Here is a 20,865-nt window from a genome sequence, read left to right on the forward strand (position 1 = left end):
TTTTTTGTTTTGGTATGTTTTTATAGTAAGTGGTTTTTTGTGTTTGGGTGGTGGTTGGTGGTGGTTGTTGTGTGTGTTTGTGTGTGTGTGTGTGTGTGTTTGTGGATGTGTGTGTATATGTGTGTATGCATGGTTAAAGAGTAGAGTGATGTTCGGATTTTACCCGTGAAACCGCACTGACGAGACAACTTCTGTAAAAAAAGAGAGAGGAGGGGAGGGGAGAGGGAAGATGGGATGGGATGGGATAGGACGGGGTTTAGGTACCGGTATACTGGTACAGTAAGTGAGACATGTACCTAGCACCCCAGGTACCTGGTAGGGTATGTGCCGAGTACTAGACTGTGTGATATGGTGAACCGTATGGGTTCATTTGGTAGGTAGGTAGGCAGGCAGGTACAGCGCTGTATAGGTACATAGGTAGGACAAGTCATCTATTTCCAATACTTCATCACTAATCCCTAATCCCAGTACCTCCACACACCCACCTCCTACTGCAATTCGATCCTGGTCCTTGGTGATCCTGATCCTTTTCTCCTCGCAGGGCACGCCCACACCCACGCAGATGTACGTGTAGCAAGTACCTACAGCGGTACTACAGCGGTCCACGCGAGTATATGCAGGGAGAATCCTTTTTGTCCCCGTTGTTGGAAAGGTGGAGGATACCTGGGTACCCACACACGGGCCGATATCATTCCTCCCGCGGACAAGGGGACAGGGGGGAAAAACCCACTCACATGGATACACACATACACACATACCTAGATAGGAATATGTTGGGAGTATGTGTCTGTGTCTGGCCGGATGGATGGATGGATGGCCTGGTTTGCTCTTCTGGTCCTGGTCCTGGTCCTTGATCTAGGTCCTGGACATACGGTATCCCCGGACAGGCTGGATAGATGAGGATAGGACGGCAAGGGACGAAAAGAAAGGACCATACATGTAGGTATAATGCAGTACATGACATGTCAGCTTGAGAGAGGTGTAAGAGCCTCGGCTCGAGCGAGAGTATGTGCAAGTGAGTGAGAATATCTGGTCGGACTCGAGAAGAAAGGGGAGTTGTATCGGATCAATGCATCTCTTTCTCTTTCTCCAAAACACATACTCGAGTCTCCTTTCACGCTCGGTCTCTCACACTCACTGTTCTGGGGCAGATCAGAGAAAATACTGAGTGAGCAGGACCCGTCAAAGACTCGAACGGCATATTGCATGCCTTGAACTGAAGACCAAAGCAAGGGGACATATCGATATGTCATCCAACATTGAGCAGTCGCAACGGTTCTTCGACTCTCGTAACTAAAGAACCCTGTCAAAGCTTGAACTCGCCGTGTCTCGTCTTGCTTCACCCCAACTTCCCTTCTTCCAAGACGCCACCACTCTCGTCGACACCCATGCACCCGGGTACGCAAACCTTCACAAGCATGCACGAGGCACGTTCTCAGTGAGCACCTCCCATCACCTTGCGGAGACAAAAGCCCCCCGCCGAATTCACCGGAAAGTAGCCGTGTAGGTTTGGGACTATCGGTTAAGGTACATATGCATGTACTCGTACATTTGTCTCGCAGGCCCCTGGTAGGGCGCCAGCAAACAACGACAGACGTTTGACGGGGTGAGAAAACAAAAATTCCAAATCCTGGGAGTGCAACGAAGACGGCGCCGGTGTCCAGTCAAGCTTCTTCTTCTGCTCTTACCTGCATCTCGCTCGCTTCTGAAGCATCTCATCCGTCACACCCGTCAAGCCTTTGTTGTCGGTGCTTCTCTCCATTTCCCCCCCCACAGTGTCCGGGAGTTTGACCCGAGGATGTCCTTGTAAAGGTAGATGGGTGTGGACCGTCGAGGCACCAGGTACATGTGGGTGTCAGTTTCGAGTATTGAGTCCATACAGATTGGTACTTCTGAGACCAGTGTACCATTGTATCAAGCTCTGCCAGGGTCTTTTCTCTCCGTCTCTCACCCCTATGTTTCCAGGGAACGTCGGGACAATACAGGCCCCGATTATTTGGTCCGCGGTCTTCAAGCGAGCTATGAAGCAAAATATCGGCATGGATTCGCCCCGAGTTCCTGTCTCGCGTGCTTTGTAGTGGGGGGAGTGTGTGTGAGGTTGGTTGCCTTGAAAGATAGTCAGGGAAAAACCAGGGGGAGTTGGACGTCACACATCATGCAATACTCCCTTCCACCCCAGAACGAGAGGTACAACAACCCCAGCACGTCTCTCTGTGCGCGAAACGAGAACCAGAGGTATAGCTGGTTAGCCAGCCAGGTGCTAGAGAATGTCAAAGGAAATAGTGAGAGGACGAGGTAGGTAGGTTGGATAGTGTTGGGTTTGTACCAAACGTTCTCTTCCCTTTCCCTCAGGATCTGGATCAGCATCAGAAGCAGTAGTAGCGGTTGTAGGGCCATGCATCTAAACGAGTACGAGTCTGTAGCGTGTATCGTGTAGCGTGTCTGATCTGCAATCGCTGCAATCGCATCTAATCACTGGCAGAGTTCCAAGTCTGATAGCGACTGGAATGAATGGACTGGTCAAACCTCAACAGGTGGACAGAAAGGCAAAAGAGACTGGCGGCCGGGAGCTCGGGAGAGGAACTAATAACGGCACAAACGGCACTCGTAGCTTGGCGATACACAAACACCCACGTTCCCCACGAGTACGAGTATGTAGGTACGAGTGGTTTGTAGATACTGGGTACCTAATAATGTACCAGGTATGTAGGTTAGGTACTACTAGGTACTAGGTAGGGGTAGTAGGTACCTGGGTAGGTACTAGGTGTAATAGGACCTGATAGTGGTTGCAGGTGCTACTCGTAGGTACCTACCTAGGTACGTAGTTACAACGACTCGTATTGACTTCCTTTGTAGGTCCAGTTAGTCTTCTCATCAACAGCCTTTTCCTTAGTAGGTAGTTGACTTAATCCCCGACACTAACATCTACACCCCCACTACCAGGTCCTTGTCAGTACTCGGTACTTGTTTGTATTTGGTACTAAGGATTCCCTAATAGACCTACTCGTACTAGATAGTGTGAGATCAGGCCTTTCGCCACAAGTCCCCAACACCTACCTACGAGTAAACGGCGATCCCCTAACCCTAGTACTCGGTACTCGCTAAGGTACAGATGTGACACCTAAACATGCCTTACCCTACCACCTACCAGCCTACCAAGCCTGCGCCATCGTGTCGCGAGCGCCGTGCCGTGTCGTGGCCATCCTTATTCGGCTCCATCTCGTCCTCCTGTCCGAGTCCCAGCCCAAGTCCGAGTCCGAGACCGAGTCTGAGCACGATATGCCCCTCCGAACACCCCCAAAAATTCCAAGAATCATGCCCGGGCTCGTGTGGGAGGCGAGGCGGAAGGAGCCCCGAATGCGTGCAAAAATCCACCCAGTATTACAGACCCAAGGACTGGGACTGGGATGTCTGGACATATCCACCCACCAGTTAGGGCCAGGGCCAGGACCAGTGCCACCAGATGTATCTACTCACTTGCCCATCCACCAACCCATCCACGTACACAAGCAAGCCGAGAAACAGAGAGAGGAAGAGGAAGACAAAGCGAAGCACCTGCACCCCCCAGCCGATCCTGGATCGTCAACCAGTCCCCTTGTAAGTTCCGAGTCTGAAATCGACTCGATCGGTCGGTTTGCCCCCACCGATCCATGCACCGAAGCCACCTCGTATCATGCATGCATGCATGCACGCCCGCATAGATGACAGCATGACTTGGGTGCGTGGCTGCATGGCTGCCCAAGGGAGACGTGGATTGTGGTTTATCGCCTCTCAAAGGATTTGAACAAAACTCTCCCAACAACAACTGACTCTCCAACACGACGGCAAATGTGAGTAGAGAAAAAGTTTGCTCTACAGCTGCGGAGCGCAAAGATCGTGGTGACCTCTCCCAGACCAACAAGTTTCGTATGCCCCGGAAGTTGGGCCGAGCCAGGAGACATCGTGGCGAGTGCTAGACAGTAACAAATACCAGGCACGATGGATGATGACGAGAACGATAATGACGAGAGGACAATGTTCTTTTGATGTCACAAAGGTGGAGATTTTCCATTTACCCTTTTCCTTTCCCGATCCAACCTTGGGTATAGATCCAAATCAAGCCTTCGCTGCAATTAGACCCTTGACGCTCATTGCTTATACACTCCAAAACGGCACAGATCTCTGCCCAATTTGAGCACTCATCGCCTCGTTCGTTGTCACCAGCAGGCACTGCGTTGTGAACATGTCCCCCAATGGCCGTAGCCGTAGCCTCTGGAGTGGTAGTTGACCGGGAAAGCACTGGACGTTTCGACAGCACTCGAGCATAACACAAGAGGGGCGGAATCCTTGACTCTCTATCGGTACGAAACACCTCATATATCGCACACCGTAAATCACGGTACAGACCTCTCGTGAGTACTTGTCGTGTGTTCGTTAGGCGCTCGGTCTCGTGGCGGTCGTCAGAACCAGACATTTTATGGTCCGGTAGGAGAAATCGTTTTCAACTGCTCACGCAATCAGAACAACTCGGGGTCTTGTCTTTCACCCATGACCATACAGGCTCAGAATTTGCTCCTCTTCCTTGGACGGCCTTCGTCCATATACCACATAATGTCTCTGATAGGAATGAACTGATTTCATGAGGGCTGCTTTGCGGACTTCGGCCAGATGCACTTCGATCTCGTCCCGAGACCACTTGAGTCCGTCATTACTGAAGAGCTTATACGTAAAGCCCTGCAGGCCCGCGAGCCAATTGGCAAGCCACCAGCTGCCAATGTTCTTGAGGCGTGAATCTCGCGGCCAGGGACCTAGGGGGATTTTGGAGATGTGCTCGTGGATATCCACATATCCCGCTTCCTCCATCCAGGTTTTGATGTCCGCGGCCACCCGAACAGGTCGCGGCGGCTTGAGAGCTTTGGTGGCGGCATAGTTAAGATGCTCTTCCCAGGTCTTCATAGCCCAACCTTCGGGAATAGTGTTGTCGTCGGATACAGGCTGGGGGTGGATTTCGTGACACTCCAACCATCCGGTACCGGGACGAAGATACTTCTTTGCCGTCTGTACCAAATCTTCATACGAGGTGAGGGATCCAGCCATGAAGCGAACGTGGCAATAATCAACACTGTCGAGTGGCCGTATCCAATCTTCCTCGGCACAGTCTTGAATCTCAAAGTAGACGTTTGATGGCACATCGTCAGGCTGAACAGCCGACAGATCCACGCCTGTAATGGTGGCATGGGGGAGCACATTGGAGTCGGCAAGTTGGATCGGCCATATTCCACTGACAAGTCATGTCCTTAGCGAAATACAGAGAGTTAATAGCAGGATATAAAGAACTTACGTGCCCGTGCCTATATCCAAGACCGTGTGGACAATATCCGGGTCCAGAGGTGCAAAGAACAAGCGGCCATGAAGTCGATTCAATATCTCGTGCTGTTCGTCGAGTCGAATCTGTTCGTTTTCATCGTTGGGAAATAGATAGGCGCCTTCCTTATATCGATGGTATCTTCGGCCCCAGTGAACGGGATAGTCGGTTATACTGGCAGTCAATGAGCGCGTATCCAAGTGAGCGTACCCGCTCGAGGAATGTGTCGATTCAGAATCTGGTACTAGAGGAGAATCCATGGTTTGAATGGGGGTGGTTGAAGGGACAGGGCTCGCCGAAGACGACATAACGGAGCGAGGTACGACTTGAGATGATTCTGCCAACCAGCCATAGGCTCAACAGAGGAAGAACCTTAATGCACCTGACTCGGTGTCATCAGAACCTGCAAAAGGATTCCCAAAACTTTGTGGTATCGTGGCGGGATGGAATTAAGGTTGGGAGTTAGGCGACCGGGAGGATTCTCGGTCGACTCTGGTAAAGAGTTTGTTCGTATTAACGGGGTCTCAGGGTGGGTGCGGACGGATCCAAGACGCCGGGCAAAGGCTGATGCAGACGATGGCCGAGTGGCAACTTTAGTTTAGGGATTTTGTGCAGTAGGCTGGGAGGCAAGACATTCCAGAAGAAGCTTTTCGATGGGAAGGAAGTGGTAGAGAATCCCACGAGGAGATGGTCTGGGCGATTCGATCGGAGAGATACTCGGTAGAATGGTCTGAGGAGTGCGAAGGCGTGGGACCGTAGGGGGATCTGTGGGAAAATGCTGTGAGAACAAGGGGACGAGAGAGTTTGGTTGTAAAAGCTGAATAATACCTATCCAAGTAAATCATACCACCGGCACTCAGGAAAGGTAGTTGACTTCGTTTTAGAGGTTCGAGTTAGATCCAGGTGGATGAGCATTAAAGGCATCCAGAGATTGGGCCGGGGGGGGGGGGGGGGGGAAGACGGCGACAAAAACCGATAAAGTGAAAACCGACCAGACCAGACCACGAGCACCACGAGTCGAGTCAAGGAAAGTTCCACAAGCTCACGAGTCGAGGGCCTGGCCTGTGACAAAGGAAAGGACAAAGGACACCAAAGGGAATGTTGCAGGAGGATCCACCAAGACAAAATGTTCCGTTGAGTTTTGATGAGAATGAAAAGTGTGGAGATGGGATGGTTGAAGGTGGAAGGTGGATGGGTGGATGGGATAGCGACAAGACCAAGTGACAAGGAGAGGAGCCTTGGGAGGGCCGGCAAAAGAACCATGTGCAGATGGTTACACCATCTAGATACCTACCTACCTACCTAAGGTAGTAGATACAGTACCTGAGTATCTAGTCCCTAGGTAGTACCTAGGTATAGGCACCATCAGGTGGTTTATCAGTTGCGCAATAGCGCCTATGGATGGGTGAACCCTTGGACACCTTGGGACCCCTCGCTGTTCCTTACCTAGCACACCCTAGCACCTAGGTAGATGCCCAGGCACTGGAAACTGGTTAAATACTAGGCACTGGGCAAACTGGATCATCATCCGTTCCTCCCGAGTTTAGCTAACGACAATCCCTATTTACCGGTACTGGGTCCTCACCTCCATCACCCCCGCTTTCTTCCTACCTGTAGCGGGCTCTCCTTGTCGATCAGTGCCCAGTAATAGGCTACCATCCTTGTAACTGGTAGGCCTAGTGAGCCCCAGCTCACCCTCCCTAAACCCCTAACAACTACTACTACTCGAAGCGTGAGTTACCTCCGTTAGCAAGGTCTGTGCTCGGTACTATGTATGTATTTAGGTACTATCAGTACGTGTCTGGTGACAGCTTCCTGCATCTCTTCTCCTCGTTCCATCGTCCCGTGGATCCTTTGCATTTAACTAAGCTACTTATTTTCGTTTCCTTCGGCGACCCGAGTTTCTGGTTCTGGTGCAGACGGCCTGCAGGTTGTGCATATGCCGCAAATGCCGCACATGCTGACGGCCACAGACAGGCAAGACAGGTTACACAATCGCTCACTTCGCGGCCGCTCATTCACTGCCTGTTAGGTCTGTCCAGCCGGATTGCTTCGTCTGTCTTCGCTTCCAACTCGGTGCCGTTCTTCTGGTCCTCTTCACCAGTGCCAACATCGTCTCCCCTCCCCTTCACCGCCCTCGCTTCTTCATCCGGTTGGTTCGTCCCGGCTTTGTTCCCAATTCCTTCGTCCTGGGTCATATCGCTGATCCCCGTTTTGGTGCCTTAACCATGGTCCCCTCCCTACCCTCGGTGCCTCGCTCTCGTCTTATCATGTGCCGTGCATCCGCTCTTGAGAATGCTGGCAATCCTTTCAGCGACCGGTGCCGCTCTTTGCATATTTTCCCCCACGCTTTTCCATCGGGTTTGTTTACTTTCTCCCTTCCCTCGCTTCCACAGTATTTCCGTAATGGTCTCGTAGCCCCCGTGATCTCAAATTGTGCTGTGAACTTCCCCGGTCAGTCACTCCGCAGGTTGAGAAACTCAATTCTCTGAGCCTGAATCAGTAGTTTCATGCACCTGGCTGCTTTGGTCGGGCCCGTCCAACACGGACTAGCTACCCAACAGACCTGTCCGTCCGCATGCCCCGGTCCATCCTTCTCACTTGCAGCGTTTTTCCACAATGCTGGCTCCATGTTCTTCATACTCCTTCTTGGATATCCACATCTGATGGAATGTGCCTAGACTGGCCACGATGCTGCCTCCAATCCAGCTGCCAAATTTCCGCTCCACTGGCATTCCGGATGCTTGTATTCGTACCCGTGTGCTGGGATATTGCTTGCTCAGCTCCTGTTGAATCCGGTCTGGCAACCCCCGGATGAGCGAGGCTGCCCCCGTGATGACCACGTTGCCAAGCAAGAACGGTCGGATGTCCACGTCCACTTGGTTAAGGCTGGCCTTGATCAACCCTGTCACCGTACCCTGGGCATCGGGTACTGGGTACAGTTGAGCTTCCTCAGACTCGGACGGAGGTGCATAGCAGCACTGTGGGTCGAAGATAGACTCCACCAATCTGAACCGTTCTGACGAGAACGTCTGGTTATACCCGTCTGGAAACTCGAACGGATGCGCGTATTGTTGCTCCCGCGCTATCATTTCACCCTGCCCCCGAAATGGCGTGGTTGGATTCGTCCATGCCTGTAGTGCAATCTCCTTGAATTCGAGAATGACTTTCTCTTCCTGGTAACGGCGGAACGATGGTCGCGGCGGTTGAAACCCTTCTGGGAATTGCTTCAACACCGCATTGGCAGGCTGTCCAGCATCCACAGGCTGTTTCGATTGAACAAGATAATGGGGTGTGATGGTTATCGGGTCTGGCTCGTTTGCGGCGAGCATGTTGCGCACCTGCGACGACAGGAAGTTTCCTCCGATGTTGGACCGCATGATACCCTTCTTCAAAATCATGCCATCGTGCACCGGCGTCACTGAAACCTGAGACGCCCCAAAATCCAACACCAGCGCAGTAGGTCTACCTGCAGCGAAGGCGCCCATAACGCCAGCCCTTCCTAGGTAGAACGCAGGCGCGGCCCAGGACTCCAGCGCAATCTCCACGCACTTCTCGCGGGCTTTTGTGGGATTCCATGAGGGTTCAGTCATGAAGAGAGGATGATCTTCCAGGCACCGCTCCGTGTCTACCGCATCTGCCATTGCCTTCTGGAGGTCTGGTACCGACTTGGGATCATTGAGCCACTCTTGGAGCGCCCGATTGGGTCGCACGCCCGTGAGTTTGTGCGCAAAAGAAAACTTCCACAGCGCCTCGGCCGCATCCCAGTCCTCCACGATGCCATCTCTTCCCATCGGATTCTTTATCTCGACATCTTCACGAGGCACATCGATCGCATGGTCTCCGAAGAAACGTTCTGAACCGGTCGAGGCGTAGAACGTAGGAACAATCGACTTTGGGGTGTCTTCGCCCGCAAAGCCGGCGCGGACGCTGGAATAGCCCGGGTCGAGCACCAAGGCAGCGACTTCGTCTGCACATTCCCTTAGCATTAGCGAAAGCCAGGCAGGCATAAAATGATAGTGGCATATTGGGCAATGTTTGTGGACTTTGTATCATACCTCCAGCGTACTCTGCGGCTTTGGGTTCATCTCTAGAGGTCAACGTAGTTGCCATTGTGGTCTGAGCTTGATGCGCAAGAACGGATTCAACTCAGGCGCGTGTCATTGAGTCACAAAATACGTGTTTGCCCTTGCCCCTCCAGACGGAATAGCTTTAGTTCGCTTCTCAATAATGAGGTTCTGTCTGAATTTGGGAAGGCCTTGAAGAGACGCGCCAGAAAACGCCAAGGGCTCCCTTTACGGAGATGGATAAACGTTGCGCCGAAAGCCCTACACTCGCAGCCTTGTCTGCATAAGTTGGGAACGACTCTGTATACGCGACGCAGATAGGTGGTATGAGAGTATAGACAGACGCGTTAGGGTCTATTCTGGCCTCAATACGGACCTATAGATATCTACCTTCTCCAAATGCCACCGCGTTAATACGATATCGAGATATACTCTGGCGGCACTGTGCCTCTTAGCCCTTGGATTGTGGTTTAGGCTACGAAGGGGATCGCACCGGGCGTGTACTTCGAACAGCATGTACAAGGACTTACAAGAACTGAGTAGTGGGGACCAAGTCGGCTGAATAGCCGCCTTGGATCGAGTTGCGTTTTTCGTTCTCGTTATTTCTAGGCGTCACATTGACATCTGAATGCAGTGAACAGCAGGACAAGCGTGAATATCGGGGATTCGTCGACATGAATACTCCGTTCAGTCAGACATTGATGTGCTTTCAATCGACTGAGTCGCTACTGGTGACCGTAAGCCTGTCCCCGAAGATATCTTGCGGGCAATTCTGTAAAAGAAACAAGGCGGCCAGAGAGCCTAGGTGTTTGGAGAAGTGGCGCCAATGGTTATGCAATGAATATCAGTACAACCAACGACGAATTAATTGAGACAAAAGGAAACGATGCAAAATAGGACTGCACTTACACTCGTCCAAATAGCAATTGCAAAGGGCTTACCTAGAAGACCCAAACCAGACACCGGTTCTAAAGGCAACGAAAATAACACTCGATATCCTCACAAGCAATATCGCAAGCGGTCAAACCACTCTACATCATGACAACTCTGCAGAATCACTTACCGTTGTTATAGCGTGTCTGACATTTCCGCATCATTAAGTTGATGTGACTTGGTGACACGTTCAAAATGTTTCAGCCAAAATACTTTCCACAACTGATATGCCCATCTTCGGTGTTTCGGATCAGAAGAAAGGGCATGGGCAATACTGGGCCCATTCGTGGCGTTTTGGTAGGGGTGCAGCGACGAGGTCAAGCGTATGACATATTCCTCGTAGTGCTTTGCCGGTGTACTCTCAAAGACATTGCTCCAGAGGGTCAGGTGCTCGTCTAGAACATCGATCGTCCAGTATTCTGGCGCTCCCTCTTCTCGGCCCAATGACCACCGGAGGAAGTCGGACATCGGACTTCCCATGTGATCCATGGCCCAACACACGAGAGTTGATTCCAAGCGTGGACCGAAAAACCCTGCAAGGCGATCACGGTGGGCGCTAAGACAACCGATAAGTATGGCAAATTTTGTACGCGCGGCCATTTCGGGAGCGCAAACGTCGACGAATGCTTCCCAATCATCCGAGCGATCAAAAAAAGACTGTTCAGCCTGTTGGTTCAAGCCTTCTCCAGGTTCCATGTTGCTGTAATAGAAATGATTGTATGCATGGTTCTTTACCAGCATAGTATGATAGTTCTTCGCATGGTCAAGATTATCTGGAGTTGTGTCTCTATTACTGCAAGCAAAACTGGTGTCATGACCGCAGTTATGGCGTTCAATGCCGAATCGAAGCTTTGATGCATTCTGCAGATCGAAAGTTTGTAAGGAATGTGTACCGTGAGAGATCAGCAGACGATTACTCTTGTGATCGTCTATAGCTCTCTGTTCACGGACCAATCATTTGTGAGAGAAGTGTACGTTGTGGAATCGAGGAACTGTCGATGGTCGAAGGCGTGATGTAAACTCTGTCCTCTGAAGCCTTGATCTTTGTTGTTCGTTCAACGGCCTGTCATATTAGCTCCTCCTGTAACAACGGCTGCACTGCAGGCTGACTCTTGTGGTGCGGTTCCATTGAAAGGCCGTTCTCAGTGTATGCTTTATTCACAATCGTCTTTATGACAGCAGGTTCGACGGACCTGAACCGAGCCTCTGGGGGGTTCGCTTCCATAGTACGGGCGCTTTCTTTTGACGGTAGCTGGCGCTTCCGCTTCATATCTTGCCCTCCTCGGTCAACCTCCTCACCCGCTCCAACAATGCGGTTCCCTGACGCCCGAGCTTGATTTTTCCATCCTTACCAGGTCTTTTCGCCTTTGCCATGGCTTTGTGCTCTTTCTCCCGAGCCTCTCTAGCTTTCCTTTTAGCCTCAAGTTTTGCTTTGTTTTGAGCTGCAAGCTCTATTTCTTTCTTATACCGTGATTGTTTCGGGGTCCGCTTTCTCGGAGGGTTGTAAAAGTTTGTATTCTGGTTTTGAGTGATGTCTTCAACTACTTGCGTTTGTCCGTCGCCTGTTTCTGGTCTCTTGAGCATTGCTTGTCGATCTGGGTGTAAGTCAAGGCTTCCGGAAGTATTGTTAAGAGGGCTATCAGTCGGGTTGCGCTTAATCTCGGATTGCGTAGCGGTTTGTGCTATTCGTGCGGCCTCCTCTTGAGCTTTGACTTTCGCGTAGGCCTTTTTCACCTTTGCTTTCTGGATGAGGTCGTTCTTGATTTTTTGTGCTGGCAGATATCAGCACGGAAGCATAGTTTATTTGGGGGGAGCATTACTTTTACGCCTGTATGTGCCATCAGGAAGATTGGCTGGTCCGACGGAGAATCCTTTGCTTTTTTTCTTGTCGGGCTCCTTCGCACCGGCAGGCGTGTCATCGCTAGGTCGTTTGACACTCATCGTATTTGGTCAAACCTAGAAGAGCGTGTTCGGGTAAGGATGCGACGCAGTGGAAGAATGCGATTTGGTTGAGGTTATGAGGTGTGGGACGCTGCGGGAAAAAAATTCGATGGGATGGAATCATCCATGTGAATTTTGCGGAGTTAGCATGCCTCATACTAAATACCTAGGTACTAGGTTGGACGAGCAAACGAGTCACTCATACTCCTCGACATGTCCACGGACATTACCTTATCTCTTGTACCACAGGTCTGGGTCCCATCGGGCCAACAGAACTTCGCTAGATACAAGACAAAGGACCATCGCAGGCCACATAACCTCATCCTCCATCGAGTACCGAGTCCTCAGTCTGGTACCTTGGGACCTACCCAGACAGAACCTAGGTAGGTAGGAACCGAATCATGTTGGTAGTCGGTAGTGGGTCTGTTCTTACCGCCTATCTCTCGTTCTTAGGGCTGTCCGTTCGGGGCTCCGGGAACCTGTACCAGGTGGACACACTCCTCGAGGCCTGCCTAATTATCACCAATGACACAAGGCATACCTCTACTTTGGGCACCTCTCGAGACAACGCATTTTTCCTACAGTTTATTGTGCCACACAGCAGAAAATCCCTCCCGTAGCTGTGTCTGTCGTAGCATGAATTCAGCTTGTCCGCTTCGGGGCTGGGTTTGGTGCCTGAGGCCCAACAGATCATGGAGTTGCTTCTACCTCGTGTGGTAGGTGAATTATTACGCAGTGGGGGGTGATGATCAACTGGCACCGAGGCGGACCCTTTCCCCTTGGCGCCCATTGTTGGCTCACATGGCTCGTCTGTCAGGGACAGCTCCGGATGACTCAATCACTCCACCATCTGCGGTTCGGGCTTTCACCTCTCAACCTGGAACTACTCTCTTGTCACCTCGTCCTTGCAACTACTCGTAGCTCTGTTTTGTTGCTGTTCCTGGTTCCTATCTGACCTTGACCTGTTCCCGTTACCCATCTGCCTCGAGAGTGCAGTCCAAGGAGTCTCCAACTCCAGCGTTCCCATACACCGTCGACCACCACCAAAGTCCTCAACCGATCGACCATGCAACAGTAACTCGGGATATCGTCGTCTCTCCTGGTCTTTGTGGCCCAGTCGTGATGTTTTCCACCTGTCAAATCTTTTCAGTCGGGGCTCATCTTGGCAGCCTATCATTTCTAGTGCGTGTGGTAAAGCGTCTGTGGTCGGAGGGAGGCGAGCATGCCCTTTGTCTGGGAACGTGAACCATTTTCAGAATCTTCAGCCAAAAGACGGAAACTGTGTTCAAAAATGGCTCGGTACAGCACACCCCATTATGATGACAACGAGGAGGAACAATTTCCATTTGAACATGCCCCAAGTCCGGAGAGATATAATACCTCGAAACGAGAGGAGTATGGAGAGAAGAATGAGTTACCAATTCGGACAAGCGATAGAGAGGAATTGATCCAATGTATAAAGAGGGGGCAGCGGACAACATGGGTCCCGAAGTCTGGGTTGGAGGCTACGTGTGCCAGAGTCAATGCCGACCAAGACGCTGCTGCGACATCTCCCTCGCTGTCGCAAATGTATGATGTGCAACCTGACCAAAGCGCAAGATCTCGGGTGGGAATCGAGGACGCAGGAACAAGACCAGTTCCACTTTCTGCGGCCGATGCTTTACGCCGCTCAATGTCTCCCTTGCATACAGGCGATTTTCTCGGTGACTTTTGGGACAGGACAACACAGACTCCCCAGGAGCATGCATCTCTCTCTACGCCCAGGAGGCAGGATCTTGGGCTCAACTATAATGATTCCCCTCCACTCTGGCAGGCAGATACTTCGCCGACCCTGAGCTTTAAGTGGCAGGAGAGTTCTCCTTCGGATATACTCAGAAGGTCGCGTGCCCCTTCTTTGGGAAGCAGCTTATCTTCAAGCTTCGTCATGCGAATCCCGACGAGCCCCCTAGTTCACGCGACAAATAACCCTACACTGGATTTCTCGCCAAAGGATCCTCAGAAGAACGAAATCGGACGGTCGGCGAGAAGGAGAACAATGCCTCCCAACGCCTTTGAATCCCTGCACGTCTCTCCAGTGGACGCTGTCACGCCCAACTTCAGTCGTCCACTACCTTATATGCACTTGCAGCACCGTGATGGCCCTTCAGTTCCCTACGGGCACCGACCACGTCGTTCTTTGAGCTCTTTCACATACCAAGCATCCATGGTTCCACAGGTACCTCCTTGGTTGAAACAACGCCGAACTTCGCTGGCCGCTGACGGATCCGCGCGGCATCGAGCATCGATGGTCGGCTCTTTCGAGGAGTCCATTCTTCGAGGCAGGATGTCTACTCCTCCGTCGAAGCCTCTTGACTTTGTGGCACAAATCGGAGTTATGGGGAAGGGTAATTGTCCAGCCAGCCTGAAGTGCCCGGCCCACGTAACCGTGCCATTCCCAGCGGTCTTCTATAACTATCCTTCTGCAAGTGCGTCCAGGTCAATTTCGGACGACAATCCCAGCCCTTACGTTGGCAATATCGACCTGGAGCATAATTTGAAAGTACCAGAGGAGCCACGCCGTCGGACGCGGCGGTCCCAAGTCAACCTTGACCCCGACGCATTAGCGGATGAAATTACAAGGCCAGAGAATACAGCCATTGGCAGGGCTTTGGCTAAGGAAGGCCGAGAAAAGAACGAAACCACACCAATGCCGTCCAAAGTCCCTGCCGGTGGAGCGTACAGGGTGCCCCAGAAAGGACAACTGCAGCTCATTATAAAGAACCCCAACAAGACGGCAGTCAAATTATTCTTGGTTCCGTACGATCTGGAAGGGATGCTGCCTGGCACAAAGACATTTGTACGACAGCGGAGTTACTCGTCGGGCCCCATCCTTGAACCAGGGATATTGGACAAACAAGCTGTCCTGGCTGCTCGAGATCCTCTGAACACCAAGGACATCCTGCGCTATCTCATTCACCTCAAATTTTGCTGTACGGCAAAGGGACGTTTCTATCTCTACGACAATATCCGTGTGGTATTTGCCAACCGTGTGCCAGACGATAAGGAGAAGCTACGGAACGAAGTTCAGCTGCCGGAACCAAGATTCACTACCTATAAACCGGTGGTGGGGCAGCATTCGCGAAGCTCGAGCGTGGCAGATGAGAAACTACCTGCTCAATCACAGGCGCAAGCTTCTTCTGATTTTGGCAAGCTGGGCGATGTCGTCCGTTCAAGCAGTACGGACACCCATTTCATGCCATCGGGAAGCTCAACCCCTGCCTCATTCAATCTTCCGACAACCTCGACATTCCACCGTGACTCGACGGGCGTGGGGCAAGCTTCTCGAATGGAAGATGAGGGGTCCGATCTGGAGCGCACTGTTTCTCCCACTCCTGGGTTTCTACCTTCAACATCTTCGCGAAGTTCGCCTGTACCATGGCCGGCTTCCAATGGTTCTTCAATAGCACAAGGCTTCACTTCCACTCCAGTTGAGGCTGGCCACGGCCTATTGTCGCGCAAGCTCAAGGAATTCCAGGGAACTGCTGCGGGGCATCGGGAGTAGCGCCGATAAAGGGCGCCACCAGCGCCTATCAGCAAAATGACGACGGAGTTTCTGGGCGTGGCAATTGGGAACTTGGACATGGAGATACCCCTTGATACAATAATACATAGAGCCCGTATTGGTCGTTGAATTACGAGAATACTCGTACACTAACAATCCTCATTGTCTTCTGGTATACTTGTGTTGGTAGAGAGTGGTCATTAACCAAGGCCCCCTAAACAGGCAAACAAGTCATGTGCAGACGAGGCAGATTTTTCACTTCTATACTTGTCAGTATTAGCCAGATGATTGTGGCTGCCCATGATAATATCTGGTAATGTATCTGGCCTTGATTTTTTCGTCAGTTGGACTTGGACGTGGGGGCGGAGCAGGGCATCATGCGTCCATGCGTCTGCCGCACCACCGCGTCCCCATTCGTCATCTTCCTTATGCACAGCCTAGAGACCTACAGCCACTGGCAAGCGCAGCTGCCCCGGGTCAAGCTCATCCCATCTGTTTGCTTGTGGCATAGTTATGTGAGCTTACGGGGGCATCTCATGGGCCGGACCCTGTGTTCCTGTCCTTTCAGAAGGGGGTAAACTGTTCCACCCTGACCCTTCCATTGCGAGTGTGTGTTGTGTGAGCACTGAGTTGTGCGGCGGACGGCTAGACTCCCGCCAGTGCCAGTGGTCCAACTAAACCCGTCTGCGACGCACAGTCCAGAGTCCAGTCCAACTCAAGTTACGACTTGCAACCCGCAGCTACTCGTACTCTCTCCATCATTCCAACCTCACCTTCGACTCCTGCGAGACGCCGACACCAAACTTTCTCTTCCGTGACGGCATCTCTTTGAGCTTCCCACTTCTCCCCCTTACGAAAACCTGACTCTGCATTCCAGATCTTTCTCGATGCAACAACCATAGATCCTCTTTCCCTTCCCACTCCCTTCAGAACGTCGATGACCTGGGGAGTCATCCCAAGCCCGAAGATGCACAAGATCAGCAACTTCACAGGCCAGGCCCGGCATGGCTGGGAACGGATGACTCCTGCAGCATTTGGCATGTCTAGATTCCACCAGGACATGTCGACGCCGCAACCACTGAGACGTCCACAAGGCTCGCCAGGAATTGTCTCCCCATCGGCATCCGAAGCCACCTCGGTCAACCTGTCCTTCAACGTGCCCTTTGCCTCGAGCCTTGCTGGCCCCAACCCCGACGAGATCCTCCACTCGAGCCCTGGCGCTGTCCAACGATGGACTTTTCCCGCGGGTACTCCAGAAGGCACACCTACACACAAACTGCCTGTTCACGTTCAAAACGAGGAGAGACTGCGGTCTTTGTGTGCATACATCAGTGACCAGAGCGGAGGGCATATACAAGCGACTGTAACGTCGTCGGAGCCAAAAGCTAGTCCAGCGCTACATCGAAAATCCCAAGGTCTAGTGACAAATGTCTGCATATCAGGAGACGGAGACCTGGTCTACAAAATGAGGTCTAAGATTCTGAACGAGACCCCAATTATGATGGTATGAAGCATTCGAGTTCCCTTCAACCGACTGCTGGTAAGGGTCGCTGCTGACATGTACAAGCGCTCTGCTATCGTCGACATCGATCCGGCCTTGATCTTAGACGGGGCAGAAACCGGAATCCGCTCCAGTGTTCTTAGTCACATTGACCTTTGTGCCAAATATACCGGAACAGATATCTTCCTCCTCAAACCTCGTAACGCCGAATCGTCTGCTGCCAATGCCTCTTACGGCAACGGTGTTGATAGTGGGCTGGATCAGCGTTATCGAGTCAACATTTTTGGGGATATGGAGAGTGTGGAACACGCAAAGACCCGAGCATTGATGATGATTGACCAGATAGTAAGTCCTCCAGGATGGTCTCATCTGGACCTTGGCTGACATATGTACAGCTCAAGCACAAGATCGACGTGATCAAACTCGAGGTGTCGATGCACACTTTGGTTTCAGGCCGTACCGGCAAAAACATCAAGATGATTGAGTCGGCTACAAAAACTGCAATTTATTTCCCCCCGCCATTTCCTGGCGTTTTTGGATACGTACCCCCTCATGCCACACGTCGAGCTGCGGATGAGGTCTTCATTACAGGAGAAACACAGGAACGGATCAACCAGGCAAAGCAGAAGCTGAAAGAGCTGGTCATGGGTATCAAACTCTACTCCAAAGACGCTGTGGTGTCTGCAAGCAAAATCGACAACATCCTACTCGATCGCCTCGACAAAGTTCGGAAAATCATGGAAACCAACGGTTCGCATGTCCTTTTTCCACAGCTTGGCAGCCAGCGTGGACTCGTCCGAGTTCAGGGAACTGAAGTCCTTCATGTCGAGAGGACGGTGAAGGAGATTATGGCACTTGTATATCACCCGATCGTCCAGATCTATCTAGCACAAGCAGCTGACGATCGTTGAACAGGCTGGCCAGTTCTTCAGTGCCTCATGGTGGATCATGATGCCTGATCCCTCACAGGGCCCTACTCTCCGCTCTCCATCTCCCGAAGATATCCGGATCATGTTGAGCGACATTTGCACAAACTCTGGCGCAGAGATTAGCTTCGAAAAATTCACGTTCACCATCAACGGCTCTGATGATGCGGTTAAAGCGGCAATGATGGTCATCAACCAGATTCCATTCGTCAAGAGAACGCCATATCAAATGCGTGTGAAGATCGAGCTGGCAAACGAGCACAAAGAATTCGTAAGTGGCAAGAAAAACGGCAAGATAAACAAGATCATGGGCCAGAGTGTGTACCATATCCCCAGCCGACCCCAACCCAAGTTAACCGTCATGGCAGGCAATGTTCAAATCATCTTTGATGGTTTCAACGAGTACAATTTTTACATCGACGTGGTTGGCACTCAGTACGAGGCTACCAAGAATGGCTTGGATCTTGTGGAGCAAGAGATGCCGGCGTCCATTTCATTCCATGTTCCTGACCAGTACCACAAACGCATCATTGGCATTGGTGGTCAACACATCCAACGTATCATGAAGAAATACTCTGTTTTCGTGAAATTCTCCAATGCAATGGACCGCGGAGGAGTGGGTAAGGATGACGATGACATTAAAGTCGACAATGTTATATGCCGCACACCAGCACGCAATGCACAGAGCCTGGATCTGGTTAAGCAGGAGATTATGGACATGGTTGAGAAAGCAGTAAGCGAAGATGATTCCCTGAGTGATACGTCCATGTCCTTATCAGATGATTAAAATCTAGGACGCCGAGTTCGTCTCCGAGACCGTGGTTATCAATAGACTCTACCATCGCGAACTGATCGCCAGGCTACCCGAGATCGAGGAGTTGGAGAAGAAATGGAACTGCAAGATTGACTTCCCTAACACTGAACAAGCCAGTGACGTGGTCACCATTTCTGGTCCAGAATATCAAGTGCCACAAGCGGTTGACGCCTTCTTGGGGATGGTTCCAGAAAGTCACGAGATTGCTTTTCAGAAGTCGGACGAGCTGGATGCTTTCTTCAGCAGCCCGGAGTTTTTCAACGATCTCCGTCAGAAGTTTAGGGATCAGTACGAAGTAGACGTACACGCGAACCCGGAATTCAGCAGTCTGCCAAAGTCGGCTACGGCGTCGGTTGAGCGAATTGTTGGTCCCTCAGAAGGACGACTGGTTCTCACATACACGCGGAACAATGCCGGTGGTCTCAAAGACGCTATTGACTACCTCATATCACAGCTGGTGCCACACGGGCTCGACGCCACTACTGTCAAGGGGGCAATTCCTCGTCCGAAGTCCGACTCGTTCGAGGACTCGCTTCCCTTCTTCGAGTCAAAACTCTTGCAGAATGCGCCGTCCCTTCACTCTACTGATTCGCCGACCCGATCGAGCTTTGCGGATGGAGAAAACACATCAGGGTCCTCCGAGCGGGCCTCTTTGTTTGACCGTCTCCGGAAGCCTGGTAGCATCTCGTCGTTCTCGTCGTTCATGAGCCGCAAAAACCAGAACAACTCTCCCGGAACATTCTTCAAGCATGCATCCTCGAACGCGAGTAAGGCATCTCTGATTTCCATGGAGAGTCGGGAGAGCGGATACAGAAACTTTTGGAACGACAGTGGCGTCAATCTTCCCGAGGAAGAAGTCTCCAGTTCTACACTCAGTGGTGGCTGGCCATCACGTTTTCGAGAAGACAAGTTCCCCTTTGGCACGGGTGGCAGCATCTCCGGAGACCGAACTCCCAAGCACGAGCCTCGCGCGAGCTTCGACTCGGGCAGGCCACCAACATCGCATTCTTTTTCGTCCTACCCGGCACCAATTGGGCCGCATCATCACAATCAGATCCTGAGCAGTGCGACCGGGCCTGCTAGCAATTTGAATCTTCCTTTACGCTAGGCTTTGGAGAAGTCTGAGTTGATCAGAAAAGTGAATGACCAATGATACCCCGACATCGATATGCAGTTATGATTATCTGCCATTATGTCTAGCGAGATACCCTTTCATGCTACGAAAAAAAAGTCAAGAAGAGAAGGAGGAGGGCGCAGCCAGTTCTGGATTACCGCTTGTTATGGAACCCAAGCAATGAGTTGCATGTTTGCTGTTTTCGAGAAGTTGGGCCTTACAAAAAGACGATTTCTTTTTTCTTCCGTGTCTGATAAACGCTCGTTAGGTCTCTTGTTTTCCAAGATACCCTGCGCGAATCATATACGTTGGCGGTGGTTGCAAATGATCCTGAATGAAGCCCTGCAGAGAATTTGCTACTGCTGCTTGGGTGGTGAAGTTTGAAACGAAATATATACCCCAGAAGGCTATCTAGAGTACAATTCAAATCCACATGACCGAGTAGCCCGTGACTAATGGATGGTGTATGCGTGTACATGTGTTGAAGCAAGACTGGGTGGTGAAGGCGACCCTGGCGGCCTGGTGAGGGGGTCACCCCTTACGTTAGTACGGATGAGGAGAAGTTATTTCTAGACCATCACGTGCATCAGTTAAAGCGGCTCCCCAACGTTTCCCGTTTTCCCTACGGCGCGACCCTTGCGGGCTTCCAAGTCGCGTCAAACCACTTTTGCTCACACTTCCTTC

At 51.6% G+C, this 20,865-nt stretch overlaps 6 protein-coding genes across 6 annotated transcripts; 2 read left to right on the plus strand and 4 right to left on the minus strand.

Moving 5' to 3' along the window:
• Positions 1-4,521: 4,521 nt before the first annotated feature.
• Positions 4,522-5,604, minus strand: AYO21_07183 (hypothetical protein; the record flags this gene model as incomplete). Its single annotated transcript, XM_022657140.1, has 2 exons — positions 4,522-5,260; positions 5,321-5,604. 2 exons carry the CDS (start codon positions 5,602-5,604, stop codon positions 4,522-4,524), a joined length of 1,023 nt encoding a protein of 340 aa, XP_022510475.1.
• Positions 5,605-7,941: 2,337 nt separating this feature from the next.
• AYO21_07184 (hypothetical protein) lies at positions 7,942-9,457 on the minus strand (the record flags this gene model as incomplete). The annotated part of the gene is made up of 2 exons (XM_022657141.1): positions 7,942-9,314; positions 9,403-9,457. The coding sequence occupies 2 exons, from the start codon at positions 9,455-9,457 to the stop codon at positions 7,942-7,944; spliced, it is 1,428 nt and encodes a 475-aa protein (XP_022510476.1).
• A 1,022-nt stretch (positions 9,458-10,479) lies between these two features.
• AYO21_07185 (hypothetical protein) lies at positions 10,480-11,040 on the minus strand (the record flags this gene model as incomplete). Its single annotated transcript, XM_022657142.1, has 1 exon — positions 10,480-11,040. The coding sequence occupies one exon, from the start codon at positions 11,038-11,040 to the stop codon at positions 10,480-10,482; it is 561 nt and encodes a 186-aa protein (XP_022510477.1).
• Positions 11,041-11,610: 570 nt separating this feature from the next.
• Positions 11,611-12,285, minus strand: AYO21_07186 (hypothetical protein; the record flags this gene model as incomplete). Its single annotated transcript, XM_022657143.1, has 2 exons — positions 11,611-12,116; positions 12,171-12,285. The coding sequence occupies 2 exons, from the start codon at positions 12,283-12,285 to the stop codon at positions 11,611-11,613; spliced, it is 621 nt and encodes a 206-aa protein (XP_022510478.1).
• A 1,291-nt stretch (positions 12,286-13,576) lies between these two features.
• Positions 13,577-15,826, plus strand: AYO21_07187 (hypothetical protein; the record flags this gene model as incomplete). The annotated part of the gene is made up of 1 exon (XM_022657144.1): positions 13,577-15,826. The coding sequence occupies one exon, from the start codon at positions 13,577-13,579 to the stop codon at positions 15,824-15,826; it is 2,250 nt and encodes a 749-aa protein (XP_022510479.1).
• A 967-nt stretch (positions 15,827-16,793) lies between these two features.
• Positions 16,794-20,175, plus strand: AYO21_07188 (hypothetical protein; the record flags this gene model as incomplete). Its single annotated transcript, XM_022657145.1, has 5 exons — positions 16,794-17,330; positions 17,394-17,672; positions 17,723-18,184; positions 18,243-18,986; positions 19,048-20,175. 5 exons carry the CDS (start codon positions 16,794-16,796, stop codon positions 20,173-20,175), a joined length of 3,150 nt encoding a protein of 1,049 aa, XP_022510480.1.
• Positions 20,176-20,865: the final 690 nt, after the last annotated feature.

Source organism: Fonsecaea monophora (assembly GCF_001642475.1).
Source record: "Fonsecaea monophora strain CBS 269.37 chromosome Unknown Scaff54, whole genome shotgun sequence".
Lineage (NCBI taxonomy): Eukaryota > Fungi > Ascomycota > Eurotiomycetes > Chaetothyriales > Herpotrichiellaceae > Fonsecaea > Fonsecaea monophora.